Here is a 10119-nt window from a genome sequence, read left to right on the forward strand (position 1 = left end):
GCGTTCACGGAGATCATTCTGCGCAGACTCTGTGCAGAATCTGACCAATTTAGCCAATGGGGTGCGTTCACGGAGATGATTCTTAGAACATCATTGGCTAGATTGCTCAGGTTCTGCACAGAATCTGCGCAGATTGGTCTCCTTGAACGCATCCACTGTATTAACGTATCCACAATAAACACAGCAGTACTGTACGCACAACATGAATCATAGCATACAAATTATTATAATTTATAGACAGCTCACTGTTTTTCGTAATTATATTTTTTATTGTACTTATTATTATTATTACCTTTATTTTACAAGGACGTCACATAATAGTAAGAATCGGATTTTACAAGAAAAAACAGGCAGCGATCAATGAATAAACATCAACAACACATTTCACACACACACACACACACGCAGTCCAGTTTAAAATATTACAGCAAGTTTACAAAACGCATTAAAACGTGATTTACTTTGCTTGATATAAAAAGGCAATTAAAACAAAACAAACAAACAAACAAAAACACAGCACTGTTACTAGGCAGATTAACCCCTTTTTTTCGTTTTCTGAGCACATCCTTCCGTCAACTTTTCGCGCACAACCAATGACGTCACATTCCGGGGCTCGTTTTTTTGTCTTCAACCAGAGAAGTTGCTAAACAACAACAGGCAGGTACGTTGCCTGTATGTTATAATAAAACCACAATACGTTGTGTTTTTAAAACTGAACTTTACCACTCGTGTCTACATGTAGGTGCTCCTTTCATTTAATTAACGAAACAGCTGCGTGTCTGTATTGCAGAATGGTTTTGTTTCCTACGAGTTTAACAGAGGAAGAAGAATCGCTGCAGAAAAAATATGCAAAGCTCAAAAAGAAAGTAAGCGTCAGTTATTTTTTTTTTTCCTCTTAAATTTTTATTTGATGTTATTTTGACAGTGGTACGATTCTTTTTTGATGTTTCTGTAAGATTATTCCAATCTTCCAAAGTTTAGTTCCATTAAAGCTGTAGACAGATACAGATTTAATACATTTTTTTTTTCTTCATGGGGCATGGTTTCTGGGGGGGGGGGTTATAATTAACTTTGTTAAGTTACAATTGGTTACAATTATGCTGCAGTAATTGCAATTTATAATTATGATTACACGAAAATAATAACATAAATAGCTACACAATTACTCTGTTTATATTTTACCAAGCAGTAATCCCAGGTACAGATACAGAAACATACTGTTAAACGTTATTCTATTTTATTATTTTTTTTATTTTTCAAACAAATGAGGTCATTAAAAGTGCTTGAAAATACGAGAAGAATGTTCGCTCCATGTGAAACACAGCATGGAACTCAATGATAAAGCTTGAACCTACAATTGCAAATACATTGTATCAAGCGAGTTCAAAAAAAAATCAATCACGATTAATTTTGAGGGAAATAAATTTATCTCAGTTAATCTTGGTTTTAATTGATACAATTTATCCATCTTAATTGTGTATTATTATTATTATTATTATTATTATTATTATTATTATTATTATTAATAATCATCCAAAAAACACCCAGAGTTTATTTTCAGTAAAGCTTCAGACAGAGAAGGAGATGTGATACCTTTTATTAGGCTAACTAAACAATAATTAATTGCAAGCTTTCAATACATCAGAGGTCTCCTCTTCAGGTGAAAGTAGGAGAGACAGATTGATGTTTACATTCAAAGGTGGTATCAGGACTTTAACAAAAATAACCCATTTTGAATCACTGTATTTGTAATGTAAGGAAAAAAGCTGTGTTGAAAAAAAACAAAAAAACGAGTGACTGCATAAACAATGCCAATATCAATGACAAAATTAATTAATGTAAAATCTTTAAAAAAAACTTACATTATACATGTCAAATGCCAATATCATATGACAAAATTAATTATAATCAAATATTATATAATAACATTTAAATCCTATTATATAAAAATAAAATATATATATATATATATATATATATATATATATATATAAAATACTATGTGTGTATATATATATATATATAATATATATATATATATATATATATATATAATCATACACGTTTATACATAATACAATATAGTGTGTATATTTTATAATATATATATAATATATATATATAATAGTATATATAGTATGTATTTACATATTGTTATATAACCTTAGTTGTGTGTGTTTTAAATGTATGTTATATAATTACGTACATATGTATGCAATGTATATACACAAGTATTATAAATTGTAATGAGGTAGAAAACCAGTGTCCTGGTTGAGTACTTTGTGTTTTGAGTACAGGAATTTTATAAATTTAAGTTCCCAAGTTCTCCTATATTGTGTGTTTTTGAAATTGCCCTTTAGAACAAGAACCGGCAGATCATGCAGAGAATGGGCAGGGCATATTGAAATGATGCCACCTTTCAATGTAAACATCAATCTGTCTTTCCTACTTTCACCTGAAGAAGAGAACTTGGATGTCTTGAAAGCTTATGATTAATTATTGTTTAGTTAGTCCAAAAAAATATATCACATTTCCTTCTCTTTGTCTATCATCTCTGGACTAATATGGCTAACATTTAATCTGTCAACTACTAGTAAAGCATCAAAAAGACAGTGTCCTGCCATCCTATTGAGTTTACTGTTTTCTATCCATTTAGTTTCAGTAAAGCTGCAGACAGGCCCAGTGCCCTGAAATCCTGTTCCATTTTACAGTACAAAATAATTCCATGTTGGTGTCTAGTTAGTTTACTACATTGCGCTGATGTCTAATTTGTTTACATTCCCCAAAAGAAAGAAGTTAATTTGTAAGAAGTAACCCCCCCACCACCACCACCCAATCAATCAATCAATCAATCAATCAATCAATCAATAAATAAATAAATAAACAAACCTGGCTGCCACTATAAGTATGTAACACTGAGGCGAACAGGAGAACCCAATAGAACAAGGATGCTTCTGGCATAACTTGCAGCATGTAATTGAAATTACAGCTCGGAAGAATTGGTTTACATTTACAGTTTTATTGCATATTAACTTGCATTTATAAGATATGAAAATACCCTGTCTCTTCTGGTATAAGCGTGTCTTCTCGTGTGTTTTCCTCCTGAGGTAACCGCCTTTTAAAATGTCTCCAATCATTTAAAAGCTGTGCCTTTCCAGGGAAGGAAATACAACTCCTATTGCATAGCATAGCACCATTCCGGGTTTTAGTGTGTGCTTGATTGGCCACATTGTATAGGTAGCAAGTGTTTTCCTAATCTCTTGGTAAAACCAGAAATGGATCAGATTTCTCTGCAATGGGAGTCATATTTCCATCCCTGCTTTATTGTTGTGGTGTTTTATCACAGAAAAAGGCGCTGATGGCTTTAAAGAAACAGAGCTCGACCAGTCAGGCCACGCAGGGGGGGCTGAAGAGAAGTAAGTGCTGTTTTTTAGCAATCATTCGGAGTGCTTCTAATTGCACTTTCTCAAATATTATTTTGATTTAAGCCTGTAAGACCCAGACGATGCAGCTGCTGAGGCTAAATGAACCCAGAAGTGCTAAAGTAACAGATTCCCTATGATTAAGCAAAGCAGTACCACATGTCATATTTAAAAATGAAAATACAAAACTGCACTTTTGAGACCTTATGTATGTAATAAAAGTGCAAAACACTCTTTTGTTAGCGGCAGTGACTTTTGAAAGTTGTTTTGTGATTTGTAACCTCTCTCCTTCTCTCTCTGTCTCTCAGCACTTTCAGACCAGCCAGCAGTGGACACAGCCACAGCGACAGAGCAGGCGAAGATGTTGATAAAGACCGGAGCCATAAGTGCAATCAAAGCAGAGAACAAGAACTCGGGGTTCAAGCGCTCTCGCACCCTGGAGGGGAAACTCAAGGTACAGACAGAGAGCTAAGGATGCAACAAAGGAATCAACTATTAATTGGTTATTGATTGACATGGCATTTATTTTGACCCAGCCTCAGTGAAACATTTATTGAATGATTAACCACCGTGGAGCCTAGCTAGCTACCCAAAAACGCAAGCTTCTTTATTAGTGTGCTTACATGATATGTTTTGTTTGTTGATTGTTTTGGTTCCATTCGATGTTCCGTTCTAAAGTGTCTTTCTCCTCTCTCACTCTGACTCTTTCTCTCCCCACACAGGACCCAGAGAAAGGCCCAGTGCCAACCTTTCAGCCTTTCCAACGCAGCGTGTCTGCTGACGAGGAGAACTCTGAGGTGAGGGGGCCGTGCCACACACACACACACACAGACTCCTCCTCTCTGAGACTCCACCCCCCCCCCCCCTAACTTAATCATCCCCTCCCCAGTCACACACAGACGACTGATGAGGGGAGGGGTGGGTGTCTGCTGAGGAGGGGAGCTCTGAGGTGAGGGGGTGGGGTGTGTGTCTGCTGAGGAGGGGAGGGAGTAGTGTGTGTGTCTGCTGAGGAGGAGAGCTCCAGGGGAGGGAAGTGTGTTTGTGTGCTATGGAGGAGAGAAAAGGAGTGTGTGCTGAGGAGGACAGGTAAGAGAATGAGTGAGGGTGTGTGTCTCTGTGTGCTGACAAGGAGGGCTATAAGGTGAGCGAGATTGTCTGTGTATGCTGACAAGAAGAGTTCTGAGGGTAGGGGGTGTCTGTCTGTCTGTTTGTCTGCTGAGGAGGGCGAGAATGTGTTGCTTGCTTGCTTGCTTGTGTATGTGTTTTTTAGATTCAGTTTTACAAGCCATCTTTTTCTTTCTTTCAACTGCAGTCTTCAAAGCGTCCCCAGAGAAAAATGCTCTATGAGAGGTAAGGCCTGTCTGGCACATCCTGACTGCACACTAAACCTTCCTCTCGTTGCTTTTATCAGAAGTTTTCTCATTCTGGGATAGTTAGTGCGCTTGGAAAACAATAACGATGGAAGCAGTAACATCAGTAGACCATGACGGATGGAGCACATATTTGTTTTTTGTTTACATTTTAGTGTAGTTTCTTTTTCAGAAGTCAAATATAATTTTTGATAATGTTTGATATAACAGCATTGTGTAGATAAGGTCTTGCATAATGTTGTTCAGTGTAATTAAGAACAACAGAGAATTACTGACTACTCTATAGTGGATTGGGTGAGCTCTTGTAGAAGTATTGAAAAGACAGTGTGTGTGTATAGTAAACAAAAGTTTATATACCCCAATGGAAATTATTGATTTATTTGTTGTATATATATATAATCTTTTAGCTCAAAGAACCAGCTGCCCGGTATGATAAGTTGTACATATCTTTCTCAAGGGAGTCTGTGTTTGAATAAAAAAATTTGAGGTATTTCTAGGTTGTTGACGGCATACTTTGAATACATTAGGTATTATATATATATCATATACTATATCTATATATCTCCTGTTTTATATATATATATATGTGTGTGTGTGTGTGTGTGTGTGTGTGTGTGTATATATATATATATATATATATATATATATATATATATATATATACATACATATATATATACACACACACACCATATATATAGTGCCAATAAGTTATATACAGGTATTAAAGTAGCCGTCAAAAAAATAGAAATACCTCCAATTTTTTTTATTCAAACACAGACTCCATGTTGAGAAAGATATGTACAACGTACCATACCGGGCAGCTCGGGTTCTTTGATAAAAGATATATGTTATATGATTTATTTACGTGCAATGCAACGTTATTTATATGTATATAATATTAGATATATATATATATATATATATATATATATATCATATATCATGTGCACACTATTGAAATTTAAGCAGTTCAAGTCCAGTGAATAACCTGAAATGGTACAAAGGTAAGCGGTAAACTGCCAGAGGTTAAAAAAAAAAAAAAAGTTTAGGTTACCAAAAACTGAAAAATAATGTACATTTCAGAGTTATACAAAAAGGCCTTTTTCAGGGAACAAGTAATGGGTTAACAACTTACAGCTGTTCTGCAGCAATGGAAGTAAATTAAGCCTTGAAAGTTGATGCTATCAGTTCCTACAACTTTTGTTGATTACTTATAAACCCTCTGTCTGTATAAAAGCAGTGTTGGAACAGACTGTGTTACTACACCCTCTTAAGCATTATTTGGACAGTATTGTACTGCAGGAAGTAGTATATTGCTATCATAATGGCGAGAAAAAGGCAATTAACAAAGGAAGACAGACAGACCATTATAACCCTTAAAAGTGTAGGTCTTTCCTTTAGAGAAATTGCAAAGAAAGCCAAGGTGTCAGTGAGTACAGTTTCCTACACCATCAAAAGGCACTTGGAAACTGGAGGAAACTCTGACAGGAAGAGGTCTAGCAGACCCAAAGCCACAACAGAATCAGAAAACAAGTTTCTGAGAGTCAACAGCTTGCGTGATAGGCGGCTCACAGGACAACAGCTTCAAGCACAGCTTAACACTGGTTGAAGTAAGCAAGTCTCAGTTTCAACTGTGAAGAGAAGACTTCAAGCTGCAGGTTTGACAGGTCGAGTGGCAGTAAGAAAGCCATTGCTAAGATGGCAAAATAAGAAAAAGAGGCTTGCCTGGGCAATGAAGCATCACCAGTGGACTACTGAAGACGGGAAGAAGGTTTTATGGACCGATGAATCAAAATTTGAAATCTTCGGTTCATCACGCAGGGTTTTCGTACACCGTCGAGTAGGCGAAAGGATGGTTCCTCGGTGTGTGACACCAACTGTCAAACATGGAGGAGGAACTGGACAGAAGGGTGAAAGCAAAGCAACCTACAAGTGCAACACATTTGTGGGAACTTCTGCAACAGTGTTGGGAAGAACTTTCCAAACAATATTTGATTTCCATTGTAGAAAAAATGCCAAATATCTGCAAAAGGTGGCTACTTGGATGAGTCACAAATTTAGATTAAAAGTTCGTTAAACAAAATGATTCCATGATTTCTTTTTTATCTCCAATTGTTTATTTGTTCTATGCTTTAATTTCAGTACACTGAGACATTAAACTGCGTAAATTTCAATAAAAACTGGAAAAATTGAGGTGTTTGACCGAGTGTGTGTGTGGCAGTCAGTATATATATATATATATATATATATATATATATATATATATATATTGGCTCACACACTAACACCGTCAGATTTGATATATCTATATTATATTATATAATTATAATATTTATTATATATATATATATTAATACAAAGAAATATCTTACAACTTTTTGTTTCTTACTCTGTTTCTGTATCTCTTCTCACTTTGTTCACTTTCTCTGTTCTTTTTCTTTTCGTCTCTCCCTTTCTTTCTGTGTTTGTTTCTTCCCCTCAGTTTCGTCAGCTCAGGTGCTCGCACTCGTGGAGACTCTGACAGGGAGAGTGGGGATGGAGTGCTGCAGAACACAGGAGAGAGGGACAGAGAGCTGGATCGAGAGAGGGACCGGGACAGAGACAGGGACAGGGACAGAGACAGAGGGAGAGGGGACAGGGACCGGGAGAGAGACAGAGAGAGAGATGCACCATTCAGGCGTGAGTATTATACAAACCCTTTCTTGTACCTGTTGTTAGCGGTAGCAGCCTAATTATTGTTATCACTGTCAAGGAGTCTAAAATACATTGTCTTTCGTGCTGCACTAGCGACATTATCACTGAGCCTGCTTTGAAGCAGTGCTAACCAAGCCATCTTTAAAATCAATTCTCTTTTCCCTATTTTCTAGTTTCAATAATCCACCCAGATTTATTTTTTTTATCCTGCATTTTATTCAACAAAGTTCAGACAAAACTCAAACGGTTAACACTAGGCTGACATTTTAAACTCGACTGCAGCGCTTTGCCCAGGTTTTTCTGATGCTCTTTCTTTTTTTTTTCTTCTCATGCCCAGGCTCAGACTCGTTCCCGGATCGACGCCCCCCTCGGAAGGGGAACACGCTGTACGTGTACGGAGTGGGGATGAGCGACGAGAGCCTGAGAGCGGCCTTCTCTGTGTGCGGCAATATCATAGACCTGTCCATGGACCCACAGAGGAAGTGAGACTCCCACTGCACACTACACTCCGTCTTTGTGTGTCTGTCTTTGTATGTGTTTTTGACAGTGTGTTTGGGTTGTCTCTGTATTTAATCTCCTGTTTTTATTTTTTTAGCTGTGCTTTCATCACCTTTGAGAAGATGGAGTCGGCTGACCAGGCCATCGCAGAGGTGAGGTTCACTGAATTCAATTTTTAAATCTGCCCCCAGATCCTTTATCCACTGTAACTAAAACTGCAGTTTAAAACTATGTTTAAATACTACAAGAAAATAAAATAAAAAGCCTTGTAGTCGAAACATATGTCATTGAATTTTAGTCTCTTGATATTTTTAGTCTCCTTACCCTTGCAGAATTTAAGTGTCCCCACCCTCTTCTACCTTTTTTCACCCCACTCCCTCTCTCTTTTCCCTCTCCCAGTTGAATGGCAGGTGTGTCGGTGATGTGAGTTTGAAAGTCAGTATCGCTCGTAAACAGCCAATGCTGGAAGCTGCAACAGGGACATCTGTCTGGGCCCCTCTAGGTAAGAACCAGTCCTTCATTTCAAACCAAAGTATCAGAGGTGTCCTAATCAGCTTGCTTCACACACCCTTAATACCTTTAGTGTATTAAGGAATGTTCTACTTTCTTTACATAAGAACCCTTTATAAATATTATTACTAGTAAAAGCATAGCAATAAAGTAATAAAGCATTGAAAAGCACAGAAAGGTATGATAAAGCCTTTAAAACACATTCAAACCAGGTTGTGGTAAATGCATAATACAACCATGGGAAAGGCTTGGAAAAACTGTGGTAAACCTTTATAAGGGATATTGTTTCATAGTAGTGTATAGTAGAGTACCGTTTGTATTATGACCAGAACAAGACCAGAATCTCAACATCTTAGTTCATTGTAGTTCCCCAGAGTGGCTCATGAATAAATAATATGTTGTGTTTTATATCTTGTTTAATTTTTGACTTCTAACAAAGTAGTCATCATTTACTCTTACTGCCCATCAGGACTTTCACATGTATCAAGAAGCATATTGAATCGCAGATTATTTTTCTGATTTTCTGCGTCTCTCTCTTTCTCACACCAGCGGTTCAGAACAGTGCTAAAGGATCCCACAGAGACAAGAGGAACCCAATTGTGTACAACGAAGATTTCTTCTGAGTCTCAAGACAAACGTTCACATTGCAGTTCACTTTATTTTTCTGAGTTTCCCCTGCACGAGAGACAGACAGAGAGAGAGAGAGATACCCCCCCCCCCCTTCTCTCTGTGTCCCCAGACTGTTGCGGTGGGTGTGTGTTTTTGTGTGATGTGGATTACATTGCAAGTCCACTGTCTGTTCATTTAGGGACTAGGCATTTGAGACCACTGACCTACCAAATTTATTTCACTTGTGACCTGAGCAAAAGTCTAGTGAATAACATTAAACCATTAGCTCCACAGGATTTGCCAATAGGCATGAACGAGAGGCTGGTGAAACTGCTTGCTGTCTATCTCTGTGTGTGTGCTGTCAAGCCTTACTGAGATGGAAGGATAGGCTACCGAATTAAGCGCAGCCCCACCTAGCCCTCCCAGATTGGAACCCAGGCCTGAAAGGTGAAAGGGAGGAATGAATCCCTCTCCCCCTTTTGAAATTGTGCAACTTTCTGTAGAGGGTAAAACAAAAGGTCAAAAATTCACACTGGGGGGGAAAAAAATTACATTTAAACTAATATCAGTTAAGTGTGGCATTCCAATTTTATTAGACAGTAAAATAAACATTAAAAAAATACTTGTTTTGGGTTTTTTTTTTTGTTAAAGCATTGATTACACAGATTCCAGTTTTGCCTCAATAACACTGGTAAAGACACTAGCCGAAATGCTTGTCTGCTTGACTCTTGTTTCTGCTAGTTTTCCCTCAATTGCACTGATGAAGGCACTAAGACCGAACACAGTTCCCCAGCAGTCTCTCTCGCTCCCCCGTCTCTGGTGATACTTCGACGTAGTGCTGTGTCCCAGTCTCTCTCATTCATTTTACCATGAGTATGGTACTTCTGTCTCTAAGCAAGAATAGTTGTAAGCAGTTGCTACAACTGTTTATATAATGTACCTGTAATTTTTTTTCGTTATTAACATCCTGACTTTTTTGTTTTTTTACACCCACACGCTTGATCTTTTTGAAA

The 10119-nt window shown here is 37.4% G+C and overlaps 1 protein-coding gene across 2 annotated transcripts; it reads left to right on the forward strand.

Moving 5' to 3' along the window:
• The first annotated feature begins 426 nt into the window (after positions 1-426).
• nelfe (negative elongation factor complex member E) lies at positions 427-9728 on the forward strand. Of its 2 annotated transcripts, XM_041227037.1 has the most exons (11): positions 428-661; positions 791-866; positions 3347-3416; positions 3731-3876; positions 4145-4219; positions 4735-4772; positions 7278-7474; positions 7827-7971; positions 8085-8139; positions 8387-8489; positions 9047-9728. In XM_041227037.1, the coding sequence occupies exons 2-11, from the start codon at positions 792-794 to the stop codon at positions 9118-9120; spliced, it is 978 nt and encodes a 325-aa protein (XP_041082971.1). In that variant the 5' UTR covers positions 428-661; position 791; the 3' UTR covers positions 9121-9728. The 2 variants fall into 2 exon arrangements, with proteins under 2 accessions (XP_041082972.1, XP_041082971.1); XM_041227038.1 differs by lacking the exon at positions 791-866 and having other exon boundaries at positions 427-661.
• Positions 9729-10119: the final 391 nt, after the last annotated feature.

This window comes from Polyodon spathula, chromosome 24, assembly GCF_017654505.1.
Source record: "Polyodon spathula isolate WHYD16114869_AA chromosome 24, ASM1765450v1, whole genome shotgun sequence".
In the NCBI taxonomy this organism is placed as follows: domain Eukaryota; kingdom Metazoa; phylum Chordata; class Actinopteri; order Acipenseriformes; family Polyodontidae; genus Polyodon; species Polyodon spathula.

What these genes read in the sequence shown, in the direction of transcription:
- nelfe (XM_041227037.1), top strand. Translation starts at nt 792, where the DNA reads ATGGTTTTGTTTCCTACGAGTTTAACAGAGGAAGAAGAATCGCTGCAG. An exon ending in CTGACGAGGAGAACTCTGAG is followed by an intron (nt 4,220 to 4,734) that starts GTGAGGGGGCCG and finishes TTTCAACTGCAG; the next exon opens with TCTTCAAAGCGTCCCCAGAG. An exon ending in ATCTGTCTGGGCCCCTCTAG is followed by an intron (nt 8,490 to 9,046) that starts GTAAGAACCAGT and finishes TTCTCACACCAG; the next exon opens with CGGTTCAGAACAGTGCTAAA.